We start from the raw sequence: 22,552 nt of genomic DNA on the forward strand, positions 1-22,552 counted from the left end.
CACGCTCACAATGTACATGTAGTACATGCAGGCTGATGTATCAGCTGTGAGATCTCCTCTGACGTTCTGAAAAGCAAATCTATTCAAAATAGTTAGATACATGCATCAATACTTGGACACAACATTATAATAAAAACAAAACAGTTTAGTTACAAGTGCGTAAGGAGAGGTGCAACATCCCGAACAGCGATCACTAATACTTCCCTTTCAGAAAAACACTTCCAAATGTAAACACTATATATATATATATATATATATATATATATATATATATACACAATAGCTGAAAACCTGTCACACTGAAACCCAACAGGGTCAACCCTCAGTTTAGAAAAATGGGTACCAGCTTGTGTTGCAGTTCCTCTAATGACCACCAGGGGCTCCAAAAGAGAGTACACCGTGTTAAGATAAGCAAAGAAGTGATATTTTAGTCTCACTTTATGACAGTTAATTGATTAGAATGTATGAATTTAAACCTTATCATTGAATATGTCAAGATAGCATGCTAGGAGTATGTGTACCGCATGAGATTAGCTCCAATAGATATCCACATTATTTAAGCTTGAACTATAAAGAGCTTAAAAGTATGAAACTATTACGGTAAATGATGAGTCATTGTTGGGTAACTAATGTCAAGTGAGAGCAAGAAGATCACACTGTAGATTCTCTACCAGGTACCAGCCAGCCCCAACTGGGCGTTCTTCATCTCTGGGTCAACTGTAACTGGCTGAATTGGCCCTAAAAGATCTCGGGGTGAAGACTGCTCATGACCTGTGAAGGGGCCGGAACCCGCCTCTCCTTCCCCGTCTCCAGCGGACATAGATCATGATGATGATCAGACCAACCGTCTAAAGCGAGACATGGGGCTGATGGGATGTTGCAGGCTTATTGACTGCAATGCTGAGACCAGCAAATTTTAGCTGGAAAGATGCTGAAGTGATCTGCCTAGGCTTCCTAAACCACCCCACATCGGAGGAGCTGATGGCAACATTTGCACTTTCATTTCATACGTTTCACGATGCAACATCAGAGGTGACTTCTGCATTGAGCTGAGGAACAGTTAGCGCAAGGCGCCTGCTGCTGAGCTAAGCCTCGTCCTCAGACACTTCCAGGCCAACCCAAAGCTGGTCACGGTGGTGTGTTGCTACATTCACGGCTCAGAGGCTGGGAATCAAAGACCCAATCATGTTTATTTCCAATGCAAAGCTGGAGGTTAACCCCCTTTTGGAGCCAGCCACCATCGCAGGGTGGCAACTTTTCTTCCATGTTGGCTTCAACCTGTGAGTTGAAATGTTGTTGCTCGGTTTCACCTAACTGTCAAGCTCATTTAATCATTTTTTGATTAAGAGGAAGAGTGGTAGTTTGGGTGGTTATTACAGAGTATATGATATAATGACAGATTGGATTGGATGGATTAGACAAACAGAATGATCAGGTATACTTTGACGAATACAATCTTGGATGAATATTGTAAAACTACAGTGCTGCTGAATCAGAAAGTCGTTTAGCCTCGTTTATTGTGTAACATTTTAGACATTTCCTGAAGTAAATAATGGCGAAGCGACTTTCAAGCTCAAAGCCTCAGTCTGCATTGGCTCGTTACATTTCTTTTGCACAATTTTGCAACACATGGGTGTCTGCAAATGCAACATTGCAAAGACCCCTGTGTCTGCAGCTTCCAGATCATGACGTGATGCTGCGTCTTGTTAGTCGATGTAATTTCTTTAAAACACCAACACAGATCATTTGCTAAGCATTACGCAACAGCAAATCTGTCCCAAACCTTTGGAATGTACCAATATCTGTGATGTTTTGGTGAACCCTTCAAACCCACAAGAATTTGACTTTAGGACAGGAAGTGTCTGTAAAGCTTCCTCAGCCATCAGTCAAAAGATATTAATTACCAGTTCAGCAGCAGATATAATTAAACTGTTTTACACAGCAAAACTCTGTCTTTAATATCACTGCCGCCCTTAAAAAAAAGGCAGCTTTTGCCAAAGACAACAGCAAAAACTACAGCACTAGTTCAAAAATCTGGCAGAACAACTGGGGCTTCCACGGTTTCCTTCATCCATATGTACGCAAACACACACAAGCTGTTTGGGCAAATTACCAGCAACATAAATAAATATAAAAAAGACATATGGGGATACAGAAAAGATGATAAACTACAGAGACAAGTGGATGTTCAGTATAGATGACTGACCTCCCCGTATGAACAGACGGATACAGTAAGTCATACAAATGTAAATACAGCTACTACGATTAAAATGGACAAGACAACAAATTCAAAACGGAGAGAAATAAAAACAGCAATAAAATCCAAAACATGATTTTATGGGGAGAAAAAAATTGAGTGCAAATACACTAACAGATGATCAGGCACACGGGGGAAAAAACAATGAAATAGGAAATCACAGCTCAATCCACAACAAGCAGAGTTTGGCAGAGGAGAAGGTTTTGAAGCCGCGTCCAAACAACCATCAAAACAAAGTGTGCTCGCGTCCTGGCGAAGTGAGGGATGAAGTCAATAGGAAATTGGACAGAATATTAGGAATGTGTGTATTCTGCCATCGACAGCCTGCTTTGATGTTTCTTATCAGCTTGGAAATAAATGGGAAGTAGTTTAGTGTTAAAATGAAAGAGGGCGCCGGGGCAGAAAGACTGACACATGAACAGAGGGAGGGAGAGACGGGGAGATTTTCAAAGCAGAGGAAAAACTGTTCATCTAAGCAGCTCTTTGAAGCCGGTTTTAAACAGAGACTGACCACACACACACCTCCTGTCACATGCAGACGCACACAGAGACCGAGAGTGTACTGTATGAGGAAGAAAGAGGAAAGAACACGATGACAAAGAAACATTCAAAGCTCCTTTCTGACAAATAAGTTGTTCCAGATTGGACAACAATTCTGTCAAAACACAAACTTCTCGCAAACACACACACTTCTACTATACATGTGCTGGATTTGTTCAGAGGTAATACATTTGTAACAGGAGGTTGTTCTTGTAATTGTACATGGAGCCCTTTGTGGTCCATTCTTCATTCTGTCATTCAAGTTCAGAAACGTCGACAAATGTTGGAAAAGGCGCCCGTCTACAGAGCCGATGCGGGTGTGAACCTGCGCCGGGCCTCGTGTGGGAGCTCTCACCTGTCTGTATGTGTCCTGATGGTGCTCGTCGTTGCGGGAGTCGTAGTATTGCTGGATGAAGCCGAAATATTCTTGTCTCTTCCTCTGTAGAACGCTTTCCCGTCTCTCTGCGTTGGCTGGCAGGTAACCCTGAAGGAGGGAGAAAACAGAGTTAACGAAAGAGTCTGAGCAAAGCGGGGCTCGACACATCCTTCGGAGTCCGTCCTCGGCTAATTCTGCTGCACCAACACCTAGCCGGGATGATTAGACTCAGAATCATGTTTATTTGGCCAAGTCAGGTCAAACAAGACAGGGAATTTGACTCTGTTATTTTTGCTCACTGTACAGAAAATAGACAAATGACAGCTCTTATTAACATATATACAATTTGTTTGCCGCAGTGTGAGTTAGACATGGTTATTGAAAGGTGCATTGTTACAGCATATGGTTGTGGTTATTATTATTATTGCACAGTGTTTATTACTCTGAGACTCTATGAATGTTGAGAGTTCATCAGAGCAACAGTTTGGGGGAAGAAACTGTCTCTGTGTCTGGAGATTTTGGCGTTGAATACGTAAAGCCGGGTGCAACTAGTCCTGGACCGTCAGCATTCGCAGCTTTCATCACCAGACCTAGAGCTCGGTCAGAGATGCACTAATGCAGAAACGGAGACAACGTGTGTCGCTCATGTTTCACCAAGAGAGCACCCGATTATAAACGGAAAATTTACGAAAAGGTCAAACATCAAAGACACTAAAAATGCAAAGCAGCTTCTATTAACAAACTGCCAGTTTAAAAGCTTAATGAACAGGCTGCACTTGAAGAACCTATCCGCATCATCTCTCCTTACTGTGGGTGATGGCAATATACATAATTTATCTACTTTTGACTTTCATTTTAAAGAGATAGAGGTATCCTAGATATAAAACTTTGAGCATGGAAAAGAAAGATGCCTTTTGATTTCATGCAGATGACGGCAACACATACATTGCAAATAGCTTCATTAATCTTTAAATTGAACATAAAAGCATGCTGCTTGCACAAATAAATAATAAAAAAGTATCAATCAGCACATATCATCCGCTATAAAGACTACGAGTTTCCCCTCATCAGCAGCGACATCATTATGTTCATAACTCACAGCTGTTAGCCGCTGAAAACATTTTTAATCAAGAAGTATAGAAGGAATTAAGATTTTTAAAGTAAATCTTCATAAAAGTAATGAAGCTTTGACTTTTTTTTATTCCTCTATTTGGAACTGATGACCTGTTTTGTAAATGTGTAACAGACTAATGCATCACACGCCTGCTATGGAGGAATATGACCTGATATATAGAAATCCTGTATTTACCATATTTGCATCAGAAACCCGATTTCAATCCATTATTAACTTGTTCAAATAGTTCAGTAGTTCAAATTCAAAAGCCATCAAAACTGTATTTGCCATTTCGATACTGAAGCATCAATTTCATCTCAATATTTGAATGCCCGTCGCCCTCATCAAATCTGAAATCACTGCAAACTCAGCTATTTCTAATCATGTCAACAGCTAAAGGAATACACGTAGGGGATTGATCAAATATCTGACAGCAAACAAATATCAGGCTTGATAAAGTCTTTCACCTTTATACTTCCAGTCTTTATGGGCAGTATATGGCAGTGATCGTAAACGCCAAGTTACAATTTCTCTGTAAAATATTGAAACAGGTTCATTGGAGTGAATGAATGTAGACAAAGAAGATGATGGACGGCTGTCAGCTACGTTTATTTCTGACGGAGTGACAGAGGGCGGAACAGATGGAGCAGCAGGATGCTGCTGGTTTGCGAGCTGCACAGAATAAATCTCCATGGCAACGCATCTCTGCTTTGGTACAACCGATTGAGGTTAAGTTGAGGCAGGAAAAGTGACATATACCGACTTAATCCCTAATCATGCTTCATATCTTCTTTTTTTAAAGTACACGCTTCAAAACACAAACAGCTCATTCATAATGCTTCGTTACATAACGATTATGTTTATGTTTCCGTTAAAAAACACACATAATTGCAACATAAACAACTCATTTATATAATTTAATGTACATGAACATGTGACTTAGAATTATTATCTTAAATTATCTTCTTAAATTAATGTTATAGATTTGACGGCATCTTTAGCGTGCTATGAATATTTACTCTCTGGCGGTTTGAGGCCGAGGGGCAAAAATAAAAGAACGCACAAAAACATGCGTGCGTCTTCCACATCGCCTCATTAACTCGGTTCAGCAGATAAACAGTAAGACGGTCTTTAAAGTGCCGTTTTTGACGATGCGTGTCCATTATTTATTTCTGTAAATAGTATTTAATGAGTCTTTATTTTGAACCTCGTTTTAAATCTTTGCTTTGAATTTCTTTTTAGCTGCAGACCAAACTTCACCAACAGAGCCTGCAAAAAATAAAACTCTTTCTTTCTTGTTAAGGACACCTTTGTGTGTGAAAGAGCGACTTTTTCAGACAGAATATGTGAATATACTTTGGAGAAAGAGTGTATTCTTGCTCTGCAGCCGGGCTTATGCAACGGGGAGAAAGCCAAATCCAAACTGTACAAAAAGATAAAATGTCTATTCAAAGCGAGGCCGGGACCAGGAGTTTTAAAGCTTTCACAGAGTCAACATTTTCAACGCTGCGTTCAAACTTCAGCGGGACAGAAAATGCCTCCCTCTGATAAAATATTTCAGGTTGCACAGGTCTTCTTTTAGGAGCGCTTTCCTTGCTTTTTCTCCCCCTGAAGCTTTTTTGCCAAGTATTTCCTATGCAACTTTATAACAGATCCTCTGAACAATGTTTTCTAAACTCCGACTCAATTTTTGTTCGCAATTAGAAGCAAAGTACTTATAATGTGAATGAATGACGGGAAGGAAGAGTAAATAAAACACATTGGGTGTCCGTTGAGCGCTGCTTCACACTCATTTAGACCACTGCTCAAACTTCTGCAAACAGATGCTCTACTCATTAGTCAGTCTTTCTCTTGCACAGAATTTTCATTACTCTTAATTAAAGCCATGCATTTTTTAGAAAACACATTCAATGTTCAGAAGCTTCTTAGAAACTGCTACTTGGGCCGGCTTTTGTGGAATCGTGATTACACTTAACAGAGTCTATTAGGCCTTAACAAGCTAAACTTCACTCAACGTGCGCACCATCTTGGTGCATTTTGTGTTTTTATTGCTTCTGAAAACAGACTTCCAACATTTTCTGGCTACCAAGCAAAAAGAAATGCACAGTAACCGTTCTTGGCAACCGTGAAGAAGGAAGTCAATAGCAATATAAAAATAAAATCTATTTTATTGTTTTCTTTTTATGCCTGTGTTTCTGTTTGTTTTGAAGGTTTTTTTTTTTATTTGAGGGGTTTAGGGGTTAAACCAGACTCAATCCCAAGAGGGGTCTAGGGAGTTAAGAGGATTATTTGTTTCACACAATGTTTGTTTGTTTTTCCAGTCATGCAGCTATGATCAGGTGATATGTAGCGTCCGCTGTGGACTGGTCCCCAGCTATCACTGAGACAAACATCAAAGCACCCTTACACACACGCACGTACACGCACACGCACACGCACACACGCACGCACGCACGCACGCACACGCACACACACACACACGCGCGCACACACACAAATATAAATGACGTGTTAAAATCAAAAAATCCAAATTTTGGAACCTTTTTTTTGCCAAAGATGAAAGAAAAAGTATGTAAATTTACTTGTTTTCAACCTAAAACTGTGTTCTGATCTTCACTCAATGCCCCAATCGACAAATAAATGTCTATAGACGTTGACAGTTTGGGTGCTACAGCCACGTTTCCTAGAGGTGGGTGCTCGGTTAAGGTGACTACAAAATCCTGCTCTCCAAAACAGACAGTGGTCTGTGCCTGAAGTTTTTTCAAAGAGCTGATCAGCAACCTGCAACACTGTACTGTGTACGGTGCAAAAGTGCAGAGCTTCCCGACATAAAAACATCATCTCAGTGGTGAAACGTAGTACAGGGAGCATCATGGTCTGGGCCTTGGGGCCTGGATCACCCATCTTCCCACCAGCTTATGTTTAGTAAAAGTTGGGTGATGCAGAGGGACAATATTCCCAAGCATAAAAATATAAAATGGCTTAAAAAAAGAAAACAGAAATCTGCTGTTTAGTTGACTCAGACTGACTCTACAATTTAACTCTCCAGAAATGTTCTGGAATGACCTTATTGATGCATCTGAAGAGGTCCTGCAAAGAGAAACAGTCAAACATTCCTCCTGGACAGTGTGCAGGTCTGACCCGGAGCTACCAAAGGTGTCCTAAACCCTTAAAAAGGCAGTGTAAATAGTGTCTTAGCAACAAAAACAACACTATCAAGAGGGTAGGTTCCCCACTCGCCCACACGTCCCATCTCATCCTCCCGCCTCTCACTCAGCGCTGCCACGCTTCCAGACAGCCACATTTGCGCTCGCAGGAATCAGGCTGAACACGGGCCGCGAGTGGTTTTCTGCCAACATGTCCACACGTCCCGCGCCGAAACAGCTCCATGTGTAAACATGCACAACACTCGGGAGTGCACAGAAACGCTAAACACTATGGTCCCACTACAACGCAGTGGGCGCCAGTTGGGTGTGCTGTCTGCCAAATGAGTGAATGACGAGTGTGTGTGTGTGTGTGTGTGTGTGCGCGTGTGTGTGTGTGTGGGTGGGTGTGTTGAAGGTTAATGGACAGCTTAGCGGAGGTCAGTTCCACTGCAGATGCATTACTGCTCAACAGGACAGCAGCAGCAGCAACACACACACACAAGTAAAGAACTTTAACCCTGATTTAACTCTCAGAACTTCTACTTCGAGTTAGAAATTAAAACCATCTTAATGTACAATCATGTCGAAGATCTCTAGAGCCTCCACTTAACATGGCCGTGCCTTTTCAGGCTAAATGAAATACATCATAGGACAACGTAATAGAAGGGAAGCGATGTAGAAAGAACATTCTGTGTCCTTCCAGGGAGCAGAAAGGGTACTTATGCTTATTTTCTTTTTTTAATGCGTAAAAAGGGTGAGTCGAGATCTTAAATAAGACGGAGATGGACGACTAAGGGTGAACGCATGACAGCTCCTGTCAGCGGTGCACAACGTGGCAGCGAAGTGCTTCTTTCTGCTGCTGTTAATCAGTCGTACATCCAACCTCATCTCTTTATTCTCCCCTGCATCAATCTGTTCTCGCTCTTAAGGATGCTCCACTTCAGTACACTCTTTAAAAACACATGCTAAATTTGCTTGGGGAATCCATTTGGGGAATTTAAATGAAATTGTGAGGCTTTTGTTTTGTCTTCTAACTAAATTGGTTTCTTCTTTGGAACACATTACTCTGGAAGCAGGCTGGAAACTGTGCCAGTGTGACCGAAACAGAAGCTGAACTTAAAAAGAAAGCAAGGACTTACTTTGCTTAACTGTCTCTTCGTCTCCATTTTTTAAAGAAAAGAAATCTTGGGAGATTTGATGCAGGATTGGAGGATCTTAGCGGCGCCACAGGAGAATCAATTTCATACATTTATTCAAAGCTTCCGAGTGAAAATTACAGCTATCAAATCTTTCTCGCTGGGGTTTCACAACTTCACAGATCCTGTGTCCATTCCACCATATTCAGTTGTCATTCTGACAAACACTCAAAGATTTAGCAACCCAGTGCTCTTAAGTGATTAAAAGCTGATCTTGGTGTATTCTTCAAATATGCTTAGTTAGTTTAAAATATACACAGTGTATATATAAACTGCCTCCTTTCACTTACTTACTTACATAATCCAGAAGTTCAGCAGCAAACTTTACTGCATTTTATTTCTTTAATAGCTAAATCCTCCCAGTGCCAACAACATGTTGTCTCTCAATTATAACACCAGTATACAGGAATAAAATTATTCATTTCCTGGCCATGAATCTGTTTACACTTTTTTATATCCTGTGATATTACCAGACCTCCAGAGTGGCCGTTAAGACGAAGCAAATGAACAGTTAGTCAAGAAGCTAAATTAAATTAAAATGAAAACATGTTTCGTTCCCTTTTTGCGTGTGATGTAATTATGTCCACTGTTGCAAGGTAACAAACGACGTTAATAATCTGGGGAATCTGTCTCCGCTGCTCCCTGATACATTCCATGTAGCTCTTTAGCCTAATCAATATTTCCACAGCCAGTTAGTTTCTCCTCTCCCACCACCTCACATTTAACAGCCACACTCCATTAGCAAATGTATAATTTGCCACAGGCTGACATTCTCTCACAAAGCAGAAAAACCATTTAATTTCTTTTTTTTTTCCCTTCTTTCACCACCCTTTTTCCTTCAGGCTCGGACACCAAGTGCTCTTTAAACAAATGAAATAAAACTGTATTATTTCTAGAATAATAGCAAGTTTAACTGGGTTTGTTTCGGAGGCCGTGGGCGACCTGCAGAACCTGCTTTACATAGTAAATGGAGGAAGACGACGCTATCAGACTGATAACTCACTTCCTGCCTGCTTTCAAGATTGTGTTTACCTGCTTTTTTTTTTTTTTTCCATTTCCACGTTGGCTAATAACAGGAGAGACAGTTATGGACGACTGTGGAGATGTGGCAAGAAATGCAAGGTGTTTTAACGGGGGGAGAATTACTGAGCTCTGACCACAGCGGGGGGGTGAGTGGGGGGGGCATGTTTCACGTCTTTGTCAAGTAAAGGAGAGGAGCGTTGCTCAAGCATGCCTGCTGAAAGGGAAAATAAAAGAAAATCAAATAAGTTGGTGCATGCTAGTGCGCAGCAGAAGGGCACAAGGGACACCACTGGAGTGAAGTTTTATTAGGTGCCGTATATGGAATACAGCGTGGGCTGGGAGTCTGAGTGCTTGTGTATGTATGAGCATGCTTGAAAGAGAATAGGTTTTTCTAGCTTGATCCCTCCAATCTCTCTCTCCTGTGGATCATACCGCGGGCTGGACAGAGGACGCAGTCAAGTGTTATGACACTTGAGAAGATATGAGTGCTTTTGACACTGTTCCCACTTTTCACTTCCATCCGAACCCCGGATTAAACCCCGGGATAATTTCAGCCGCACCAGGCTTGGAGATGTGGAAATCCATCAAAAAGCAGGGAGGTGGAGCTGAAACAACTTCTGATGTGAAACTTCGATTGGCACATTCAGTACATCCCCTAAACATTGGAAATATGACAGCCGAAGGTCAGAACAGCAAGGCGTATCACATAACACCCAACCCTTAACACTTCGCTTGCACAGGGTAAGCCCTCATGAGCCTAACCAAACCCCACGGCCTAAAGCCCAGCCGTCAGAAACTGACTGGCTCTGGGGTGGGACTCTGGTGACCCACATCTGGCTGAAGGACATTCAACTTCTTGATTTGGACTGTCAATTTGTGTATGTAGGACTGTCATCCTACATACACGCTCTCATCTCAGGAGCAGAAATCACTTTTCTCACAGGGTGGTGACTGGACTCTCCCTCAGAGATAAGGCCTGAAGTTCAGCCGTCCAGAAGGAACCAGAATAGAGCCTCATCTACATCTAGAAGTGGTTCAGGTATCTCCAAGGGGATCCAATTAGAAGATCTTAGGACGGATCCAGGAAACACTGGAGAGATTACATATATCAGCTGCCCGGGTAGCACCTTGGGATCCTGCTGGAGAAAGTGGCTTTGGAGAGGTCTCTGCTTACGGTGCAGCCTATACAACCTGAACCCAAATTAGTGGTGGGTAATGGATGGATGGATGGATGGACGGACGGACGGACGGACGGACGGACGGACGGACGGACGGACGGACGGACGGACGGACGGACGGACGGACGGACGGACGGACGGACGGACGGACGGACGGACGGACGGACGGACGGACGCTTATTTGGGTGGACAACTGCCAGAAAAAAAACTTGTGAACGAAAGTCCAACGAAACCAAGCAGAATAAATCTGATTTATTTACAAAGAACAAACAAAAGCTTTAGCTTATTATTGCTTTCAAACTTCAAAGAGTGGTTCTACATTATAGGAATCCCCTATCTCTAAATGTTACCAAACTAAAGGAAATGGAGGCTTTTTTCTACAGAAAACGAAATCCTTGACCAAGTCCGCCAACATCATGGATAAGGAGAATAAAGATGTTGAGTAGGGCTGGGCGATTTTGGACAAAAATAAAATCCCGATTTTTTTCTCTGAAAACCCAATTTTCGATTTCGATTTTTTTGGTAAAACTACAAAAGACAATGGAATAAATTGTTTAAAATATTGTATCTTTATTTTTAAAGAAAAATAGCAAACAAATGTCCCTATTGGGAATGAAGTGCAATTGAAAGATACTGTAAATCCTCCTTGAGTTTAGTAAAGTGACAACATTTACAATTTTCTTGACCAAACAAAGATGACTAGATGAGCTCTGTCTGTAATGCAAAGCTGAAAAAAAGGAAAATCGATTTTCCGATTTCCTTTTTTTAACATCGATTGTGATTAATAAATCCGATTTAGATTTAAAATCGATTAATCGCACACCCCTAATGTTGAGTGCTAAAAATGTTTAGTTGCAAGTCTTACCAACAGATAGTGCCGGCTGACAAACACGGACGCCGTCTACGAGACAGGAAAAGCTCAAGTTCTGATTCTCCAAAGTGTGAAATAAGATGCTGGAGATCTTTTAACCAGTCTGTTGTGGCGAGTGCCCTCTACTGTGCTGTGGTCTGCTGGGGGATCAGCATGAGCTTCAGAGATGCAACAAGGATCAATAAAACTCATTCATAAAGCTGGGGAAATAATTGGACAGAACCCGGAGATGTTTAGTCAGAGAGGGACAGGAGGTCACTGAAGAAATCACTCTGCATCTCGGACAATCCATCCCGTCTCCTCCATGACAGACTGACTCTGCCCTGCTACCTTGAAGGACACACTTTAATTGCTTCCTGATCCTTTGTGTGGTATCAATCTGTTCTCTCGTGTTTTTCTTGCACTATTTGAATATAAGTAAATAAGAAAAAAAGAATGACACTTATGAAAACCATTCCTCCCATCCAGCATTTCACAGGTAAAAACCCTCTTGCACTCCAAATCTTTGCATAGTATTATATATAAATCATTGATGTTTTGCACAATCTCCTACTACCTTATTTTCGACTATTGATGATGTTCTTTTATCATTTTTCAGGCCACCTTCATACATATACCAGATGGCAAATATGAGCGTCTTACCCAAAAGTTCAAACTGTTCAATGTGTTCACAATTTTTGCTCCTATTTTTCAGAACACAATGCAGGAACATTATACCTGGAGTAATTTAACGGTTGTGTCATAGCTCTGTTTTGTACAAATAACTCATCACTGTCTCCACTGTCTGCCTAGACGGTCAGAGGCTCAGAATCATCAACACCACATTTACTGATCTCATTCTCTCTTGGAAAGTCCACACTTGCCCTTCCTCCGGCACCGAGAATCCAATATCGGTTATGTTCTAATCTATAGCAGGTCTTCACACAGCAGGGGAAACTTAACTATTAAAGTACATTAAAACTTGAGTACAGGCTGCTGTAATTTGTACATAACACCGTTTGCTTTGTCAGAATCACAAAATAAGGACCCACACTGCATATCAGAGCAGAGAGAAGATTATTAGAGTCATATCTTGTTAAAGTTTTTGTCAATATCAAAGCAAAGCAAGGGAGGTTACATATTCCAACACTGCAATCTAACAAGAAGTTCCTAATTTACTATACTAATGGTGCCAATTAGCCAAATTGTAATTACACTTTTCTTTTACAGCTGTGGTACTATTCCCTGTAGGCAAAATGCTGATCAACACACGCACAAGAACTTGTGGAGGAGGGATCATTATTGTACTTTGTCTGGAACAACAGTGTTATTTTCTTTTGTTTCCTGCTTAATTATTGATTTTTTTTTCTTGTTTCCTGAACCCTTTTCATCTGTGGTAATTTCTTTATGTTATCTGAATTTTTTCCCCCTCCTTTTTCTTTACATTGCACGCCAGCTTCGATCTTTGCTCGCTCCATCTTTCTCTCTGCAGGAAAGCAGAGGCGGTCCGACCATCATTTATAAAGACCACAGGGCAGCTGTGCTTTGCAAGCACAAAGTTCACTGCGGCGTTCACTTAACACATACGTCCTGTAAAGTCAGGCATATGTTGATGCGAGTGTGCGTCTGTGTGTGTATGTAATGTATATGTGGGTCGGCGGTAGATAAGGAGATGACGCGGTCATCCACCAATCAAAAGGTCACAGTGGGATGTCTCGCATCCCTGGTTCACTTGGGCAGGAAGCCAAACCCCATAAAAACTGTGCATTTGTTTGTGTATTGTAAAAGAGATGAGATCAACATCTTACATGTTTCCCATACTGTTATTAAGTTTACAAAAAAGAAGTCAGGAAGAAGAAAAAAAAGATTTGGGCAATATGAAGTATCCCCTTACTGTTTACGTGGGTTTTAAGAGGTTAGAAGTTGCAGCTAATCATCAATCCTAGATGTATTGATCATCACATGAGGTGCAGATCTCTAAAAAAGGTGTTTTGGCATTTTAGTGTGTTAACGCAATGCAAGGAGGGAACGATGTAAGCATTTGTCTTTGAGAAGCAATTGCTGTTGCAGATCAATCTGAAGAAATTTAAAAACCGTGTTGACCAAAACTTTCTACAGTGAGAAAGATTATTCATAAATTAAGGGCAGTCAAGACAGCTGGAAGTCTTCTCAGGAGTGGACGCTCCAGCAAGCATTTAAAGGCTGAGAATTTAAATGCTGTCTGAGCATTTAAATTCTCAGACAGCAAAAAAAAAAAAAGAAAGAGCTACATGTCAAACCCTGCAAGCTACACTGGACAATTCAACAGGTCATGTTCCTTATTATTGGTTTTTTAGAATAGTCTAACCAAAGTCCAGACCTTTACCCCAATTCCTAAGCTTTAGCTGAACCTTTGGAGTGCTATTAATAAGTAAATGCTTAACAAACAGAACTGAAGCAATACTGTACAAAAGAGGGAGTCAAAATTCTGACGATGATGAGAAACTGATGGAGTCACAAAGGAAACATGATGCAATGATGCTAAAGCTGGCTTACAAGCTTGTGAGTTATGGGGCTGCTGCTACAAGACTTTTTATTTCCCTATATGGCTTCATTTTTGTTAAATAACTTATGGGACATTGAGCAAAAAGGGAGCACCATCTTCTGCATGATTTTATATGAATGCAGTTAATTTACCTTTTCCAGCACATAGCCCATCAAAACATGCACACAGTTCATTGGTGCAAAAAACAAATAAGCCAAGATGCACACATGAACAAAAGCATTAATGAGGTGTTATCTATGGAACATTAAACCTCCACATAAGTTCATGAATACACATGCAGTACACACAAACGGTCATCTAAAGCGCTACAATGGCCCTCCGTCCCCTGTGACCAACATGTAGTATTATATGACTTTATATCATGTTATGAGCCTTTACTTCAGGTTACAAAACAAATGAACCCTTAAGAAATAAAGTTGGTAATCTCCCGCTACCAAAAGACAACGCACACACACATACAAACACACACACCTTTAATGACATCTTTTCTGCAGCACATTAGCTATTGTGTTGTAATTAATGGGGGAGTCGTGGCGTTGCAAAAGCCAGTCTTCTCTCTGCAGACTAAGAGCTGTACAACACAACAATGGCTTAATGAGTAAACACACCGTGTGTCTCATGAATAAATTATTTGTGCCTTACAATTAATTTTCTCGATTGAAGTTAAAAAAAAAAAAAGAGAGAAGGGAAAAGAAAGAAAAAACAGACACAAACTGTTACTAGTCTTCATAAATCAAAAAAGGGAGGGGGGAGAGAGAAAGGGCGTGACAGCAACTTTGTGTGTATCTGGGATTAAATGCTTTATGTCGGCATGTTTGAGAGACGTGTGTGTGTGTGTGTGTGTGTGTGTGTGTGTGTGTGTGTGTGTGTGTGTGTGTGTGTGTGTGTGTGTGTGTGTGTGTGTGTGTGTGTGTGTGTGTGTGTTTTTTCCTTCATTTAAGAGTTTGTTTCAACGCTTCTCCTTCTGACGATATACTGCATGTCCAATGTGTGTGACTTTAGTCATAAACTTACAGAAAGAAGCTTCCAGGCGATTGGCCGAACCTGCCGTGGGATTCCGGACCAGCTGAGTTTCCGTAGCTCTTCTGCAAAACAAAACCAAAAACAACAGTCCATGTTAGATTCATTAGAGGATCTTTTTATACAGCTGTTTTCCTGAGGGACCCCATGTGTTAAAAACCTGCCGCCTGAAGACAACCAATACTAATGACTAAATTATAAAGCAATCTACAAACAATTCTGAGTAAAGCAGGTAGCCAGACTTTAGAGCCGCAGCTCTCTGTGATGGTTAAAGATTGTGAACAAAGAGCATCACAAAAATCCAAGCTGCAAATAATTAAAGTGAGGACCAGTGTGTTGGCTCATGTTTTACTGGGTTTATGTGGCACGACCAGTTTATGAAAAAAGCCTCCAGCTGAATACTAAGCATCAATAAGTTCTGCTTGTTTAAGCTCTCATTCTCAGCTTCTTTTAGTGAAGTATTATCACACCGTAATGAATCTAAAAGTAAAAATAACACGTTTCAACTCGGTGGCAGAGAATGGTTATTATGCTTACAGAAATCAAACTCCTCAATCGTTGCATTGCATTGCGACTATATTACAGATTGTGTTGCTGAGAATTTGTGATTTGACTTCAAAGGAGTCCTGGCATTCCTTCTTCCCCAGTGCAGGACCATCTCTGTCAAGTATTGTCAATCAGCCACCAACGAACCATCCATCCATATCCTCGCTGCCTATCTATTCAAACACTGGAAATATATGATAGAAGTGGATTAATAACTACATTTTCCCAAGGCTAAGGAGGGAGAGCCTGCAGGCTATAATGTAAAATGAATCTGACGGAGAAGCGCAAATTGAACTTTTAAATTGGCAGAGAGTAATCCCCTTTGGACCCATGAAGACCCTGGAAATACGGCTTATTGCAAGGTGTTAGCCAGTCCATATGCTCCGTCTCCTACATCCGCACAATGGCAGTATTAGGTGAGGGAGTGTGGGGACATGTGGGAGTGACTCCAATGAACTTGATTTTTTGTTTGTTAGCATTTTGTGTTTTGTTTTTGACCCTGTTGTCAGGGAGCTCAACGTAAAAACACTACGGATCAAGTTTCTCAGCACAAAAAGACATTAGGTTAATGAACGCCGCCGGGATTCTATCAGCGGCAGAGCCCGAGGAAATGATTTGTGGTCAGGATTCAGATTTAACCTTGTCACGAAACAGCACAGCTGCGAGAAAAAGGTTTGAGCATCTTCTTCTGGAACAGGCAGGATTTCTGCAGTCGTTACGCAGGAATAGCCAAGAATGTTCATCAAATATTTCCTGTTTACATTTTTGAGACACCAAAAACCATGGAAAGGAATTATGGACCACTTTTTAGTATTAATAGTATTAATTAGTAATATTTTGGGGTTTATTATATTAAAAGGAGCTTGAGGCCGGATTGTGGCAAGATTTATGAAAAAAATCTGTATACATTTTAAGTTTTCTAGTAATAATGTCAGATGAAGCGTTCCAAACCCAAAAGAATGAGCCCTCTAGCGTATCTCTCCTTTGCCTTGAACAGGCTGTGTGCTGCAAAATGTGCTGCAATTCGGTCCCGAATTTCCCGCGCTGGGCTGCGGATGTGACGTCACATGACGCTGCATGTGCGTTCTCCCCGTTCTCCCGTGCCGGCTTCACTGTTGGCTGCAGTACCCCCAATGGCCGTCGTGGTGAAGGGTGGCGCTAGAGAGTCTCATTTCTTAAAAGGAGCCTCAAGCTCCTTTAAACAGTCCTCTCAAGTTCATGGCTTAGCGTCAATTGGTGGGTTGAGTTCCTTGCTGCACTAAAGAATTGAATTTGGTGTCCACACAAAAAGGTTAGCAAGGAGGCTCCAAACCATGATTTCCCCTACACCATGCTTTGGAACAGATTTCCTTATAGCCTAATAATATCCTAATATACACTGGCACTGTTTTTCTTTTATAGTTAAACCTTTATCTAATCTGTCTGCCTTAAATTATTGTCTGTCTTTTTTTAATGAAATTCAAACTGACATCTTAACATTTAACATTTGAGGCAATATTTGATTATTTTTTGGAAGAGTTCTCTTTTTCTAGCTCTGGAGGTCTCTCATCAATAGTGTTGGCAAAAACCACCCAAAAAAAAACTTTGGAGTAGGGATGGGCGATATAACCTCAAATCAATATCACAATAAATTGGGCAGTTTTTCCTCGATAAAGATAAATGCACGAGAACCAAACACCCCCGAATGTCTCCCTCCCAGTGTCCCATCGGCCCTGCATCTTCAGAAAGAACAAATCTGACTATATCAAATACATTTTTATGTATTCTATAACAAAGGAAACAAATGGAAGGGTTGAAGCTGTAACTCAGACCCTGAAACTCGCACAGGCCTACTTTGGAGTCGTCTCATGTGACATCGCGAATTTCCCATTGAGGGAGAAATAAAGGAAAATCTAATCTAATCTGTGTATCACTTTACGGCACTATTGGGCCTCGTCCACCAGAGCCGTTCCACTGCTCGTTCAGAGGGAGTGCGTCAAACTTACAACCAGTTTTATGCTTTTCAGCCAACGGCCACACAGGAAAACTACTGCCCCGCTGGCCCAAGACCCCCCCCCCCGCAGGGGTCGATGTGAGAACTAGATTCATAAAATCCAGTTGACATCTGGAAGTGCAGTGTTACTGAACGCTGTCCGCGGGGCCAAAGAAGCTTCTCTCACAAAGGTGACAACAAAATCTGAATTTAGAAAAAACAGTATTTGCATCGTCATTAATGAACACTGCGGGTGTTTATGGATCCTGCTTAAAATAGCAGCTATAAATCTTGTTTGCAGCCGCGTTCATAAATACCAGTCAGCATTTGGAAATGCCGGTCGGTGTTTATGAATGTTATCTGCTGCGCTACATAAAGCAGCATTCACAATAGCTGTTTAAACTGAATTTAATAGCAGTATTCACATCATCATTATTAAACAGTTTTGGATTTTCTAATATCGCCTGCTGGCATTTATAGATCCAGCTCAAAACAGCAGGTATTAATCCCTTCTTTTTTAGCAGCGTTCACAAATACCCATCAACATTTGGAAATGCCGGTCGGCACAGCAATGATGGTCCTTAAACCTCAATTACAACAACTTTTAATAAGGCAGACTGGGAATATTGACATTCTGGTTATGAATGAAAACAGTTATTTGTGTCCTTTGAATTTCTGTAGACCACTGGAGTTCACAGAGTGCTGCAAAGGGAGGCTGGTTGAGAGGTGATGATGCCATGGCATGGGCTGTAAAGACTCTGTGTGTATGCAAACACAAACCAGTTCTTAAAAGCTAATTAAAGAGAACCAGTTCTGGAGTGGTTCCATCACCTACACAGCAGCAGCTTCAAGTTGGTCGAAAAGCAATATGAGTTAAGTTAAATTACTGTAACTTTAACTCAGGGGAGGTTTGGGGTTATTCACCTGCAAAAGGAGGTGTTCCCCTTGGACAAGCAGCAAGTCCATCACAGAAACGACCACCGAGGAAAGTACCTGCCGTGAGGCAACAGTTCCTAACACGACACGACTGCGCTGCATCACTGATACTCAGTCAACTTCTATAGAAGTCCTTTAGGTTTTATGTCGTTGGTCCGATAAAAGTTAGTCCGATTGTTTCACTGACATTTCTCATCAAATCCAGTCTGGATCTGAAAGTTTGGCATTCTTCTCCCTTTAGACACAAAAGCACAAGTTCAAAACAATTCTGTGATGTTTTGAGTCTGATAAACTCCAGTCTACATTCACTCCGAGGTGAACCCAACCTCTGACTTTATTACAAAGAGCTATCCACATCAATACAAGGTTAATACAAGGAAGACGATGTCATGGAGTGGTTAGCCCTGATCTCAGCCTGACAGGCAGTTAAGCATTGATCACAATATTTTTTTTTTTAGGACTTTTCATGTACAACCATCAGTGGCATCATTTCTGAAAGCATGCTCACTTTAATTTTGAGTGACTTATTGTACGCTTCACAAACACACACTCCCAACGACCCCTAGAGGGAAGTAAAAACGCTGAAGGACCACCTCCATCAGGATCAGGGAGTTTAGGATATTGAAGATTTATGATTATATGAATTTCAGCAGTATTTCTTCAGAGCAGAAGGTTCCTGGATGAGTTCTCACCAACATCGACTCATCCATTATTCACAGAGAGGTCTCCCTCTGCCCCTTCCCTGCAACTCTACAAACCCCATTAGCATTCAACAAGACAAGTTGCCACAGCCAAACAGAGACGAACATAAAAACGCAGTAGAAATCTCTTCGCTTGTAATTGCTCTGCTACTGTTTGTCTGCATTTCAAGAGTGAAGGAAGAGAGGAAATTGATTTTCCTGCAAATGAAATGACTCTGGCTTAACATACCTTTCACAGTGAAAAACAAAAAAAAAAAAAAAAAAAAAAGGAACAAATTTATCTAATGAATAAGCCAAATTCCTCCTCAACTCTTATTCAAGGCACTGTCTGGAAGCCTTTTGCACAAAGTGAACATTATTGATTAGTGCTGCCAAATGACTCTGCCTTGCCTGTTCTTCAAGGCAAAAGCAATGTAGAGCCAGTGACGGATAGCGGAATAGGAAATAGCAATAGCGTAAGCCCATAGGCTAAATTGAGTGCAACGCATTAAAGCTTGTACAACTGATGAGAATACCTATTTATTCAGTATAGTTCCTGTGCATCTTCCACTTAAAATTTCTCGCTTACCTTGTCCCTGGTGACTTTAATTATATAGAAATTCAATACAGTGATCTAGTGCACAGTGTGCCTCTGTTGGCTCAGAGAAGTCAGAGCTCCACAGTGTGGGAAGATTTCGATTACCCCAAGGCTACCAGCACAGCAGCAAGTCACATTTTAAAAAACACAGATTTCTTTTTTTTTTCAAAGTAACTCTCAGACATGACACAGACTATAATAGCTGCGGAGCTGTTTTCCATGGATTCTAGGCGCGCCTCTTTGCTTGCCCCCCGTCTGCTCCTCGAGTCTGCAGCAATTCAGAGGCGTCGTATCAAAGAGTGGAGGCTATACATCGATACGGGAGGCGAACACGAGAAAAACTGTTCCTTGACAAAAAGCTTTTGCCTCTCACTTCCATGTACAGGCTGTACTGTTCAACTCTAACCTGAGTCTATTTATTCATTCTGAGCCACTCTGAAAACTGCTCCGCTTTAAGTAAAATTAGATTTTACTTCCATACACGGGCTGTATGGGACCTGGATTTCACACTTTCTTTTTTTGAGTCACTGAAAAGAGCGAGAAAAGAAATCTTTTCTTGCTTTTCTGTTTACACTTTTAAAATCTGGTCAAATGTGTTCGAGGCGACCTGTGAAAGTGACAGTTAAGAGGCTGCCGCTGCCTGTCAAGAATAGGAATCATTTTCAAACATTCATAAAGTCATTAAATTATAAGGAACTGCATAATCTATGGATTAAACATCTTGAAATGCCACTATCTTGTTTTGAAGGTTGCCTGTAAAGTACCTTAAAACAACAGCAGAAGGTTTTCACTGCAGGCTGACTGCAGTAAAACATATGTAGCGTGATGAGCTTGGATGCTAATGCTGCACAAATAAGACGAACCCAGAAAGTCAAACGCCCCTGCTGAGAATCCCTATACCTAGTCGGCACCAGATGTAAGTTGCTCTGGATAAAAGTGTCTGCTAAATGCCAGTAGTAGTAGTAGTAGTAATCCTTTCAGGCAGAGGGTGGAAGCTGCTACCGTAGTGTTGAGATAGTCTACCTGAACGTATTCATAACACCTAACAACAACACGGCAGTTTCCTCATCGTAGATGTTCAATAAGATTGACATCTCGCTAACGAGACCTTTATTTAACATTCCTGCTAATAAGGGACACACCTGATTAAATTACACAGCAACTACAAAGTCTGCTTGGAAACATTTAGTATCAAAATAAAAAGTAGCACATGTGAGATTACACAAGTGTAAATTAATTATAACTGTAATTATCCCCATCTAACAAAACATAACACTAGTTTGTATATCTTTCTGGATTTATGTAGCAAAAACATGAAAGTCTCTAGAAATCCATTTGAGACATCTCACCATTTCATGTGACGCGAGACTGGTTTACCTGCTGTGCGATGGAAGGTTTAGAGAGGTTTTGAATCTTTAGAGTAGAAATGCAGCCATTGTCTGACCACGGACCAGAATTTGCCGATTTTCAGCTTGACTGACCAACAGGTGACCGGCAGGTCGGCCTCACTTTATTACCGACTACATTCCGCGCATAAAATCCACCAGGCACAGATAAACCGGAACATCACGCCAAATGTTTTTTGAAGAGCAGTTTTCACGTCTCTTTTTTCTGGTAATACTGGGCGCCGTGTTGTAAATGGGGCCAACTTAAAACGTGCCCACCTCATGTCAGAGTTAGCCGTTGCCAATCGCTCCATCAGCCCATCATATGTTGCAGTGGTGAAATTAGAGATTGCCACTGAGTGCGGGTACTTGCACATCTAATCAATCTATTGCCAACACTCTAGCTAAGGATAAAACTAGTGTTTCTGAGAAATCCAAGTATACATGGGCGAGACAATTGATTATTATGAGTGAGGTGTGTGAGGCACTTTTGCGTTGCCGTTCTTCCAATTCCTTCTTTGTTGTTCGTCTTCTTCTTCTCCTACTGTGTTTATATTATGGCTTTCGCGGCGGCATTACCTCCGGGAAGGGGGAGTCCTGGAGCAGTCAGTAGCTCGGCTACTGGGTTGGTATACATGCCGGAATAACTCGGATTAGGACGCATTATCTGGCACTAACAGCTCGATCTCAAGAGCTTCAGTTTGGTGCGACTACAGCCCGGCTCAGGTGTATAATTGGGTTTTAAAAATCGATATCGGTCGGATTAAGGCAACAATTCCACGTTCTGTTAGTGCATGTAAACGTACTGATTGCGACTCTTGTCTTCGGGTCCGGAGAGTACAGGTGAGTACAAACTGCTGATAGCTTTGTAAGCTTAATAGCGTGATGATGACTGATGAGGAAGTGATGTCATAATATAAATAAATAAATATATTATTAAATATATTATTTTTTAGTACTTCATCTGAAGTGGTATTAGAGTCTCAGGCCCTGTTTACACGTAGCAAAAACGGTGGTGTTTTCATGCATTTTGGCTGCTCGTTTACACGAAAACGAAGCTCAAAGTCACCAAAAACAACAATTTCTGAAAACTCCGGCCAAAGTGGAGATTTGCAAAAAATCCGTTTTCACGTTTGCTTGTAAACAGAGAGAAATACATAAATACATATTTAGGCTTCAGAACATCACAT

The 22,552-nt window shown here is 41.2% G+C and overlaps 1 protein-coding gene across 2 annotated transcripts in view; it reads right to left on the reverse strand.

The window, feature by feature from the left end:
• tbc1d22a (TBC1 domain family, member 22a) overlaps positions 1-22,552 on the reverse strand; it is a 147,718-nt gene that overhangs the window by 97,171 nt on the left and 27,995 nt on the right. For both annotated transcript variants that reach the window (XM_061714509.1, XM_061714510.1), the window contains exons 6-7: positions 15,240-15,310; positions 3,153-3,281 (exon numbers count right to left, since the gene is read on the reverse strand). In XM_061714509.1, coding sequence (XP_061570493.1) covers positions 3,153-3,281; positions 15,240-15,310 — 200 coding nt within the window. The remainder of the gene's footprint in view (positions 1-3,152; positions 3,282-15,239; positions 15,311-22,552) is intronic.

Source organism: Cololabis saira, chromosome 23 (genome assembly GCF_033807715.1).
Source record: "Cololabis saira isolate AMF1-May2022 chromosome 23, fColSai1.1, whole genome shotgun sequence".
Taxonomy (NCBI): Eukaryota; Metazoa; Chordata; class Actinopteri; order Beloniformes; family Belonidae; genus Cololabis; species Cololabis saira.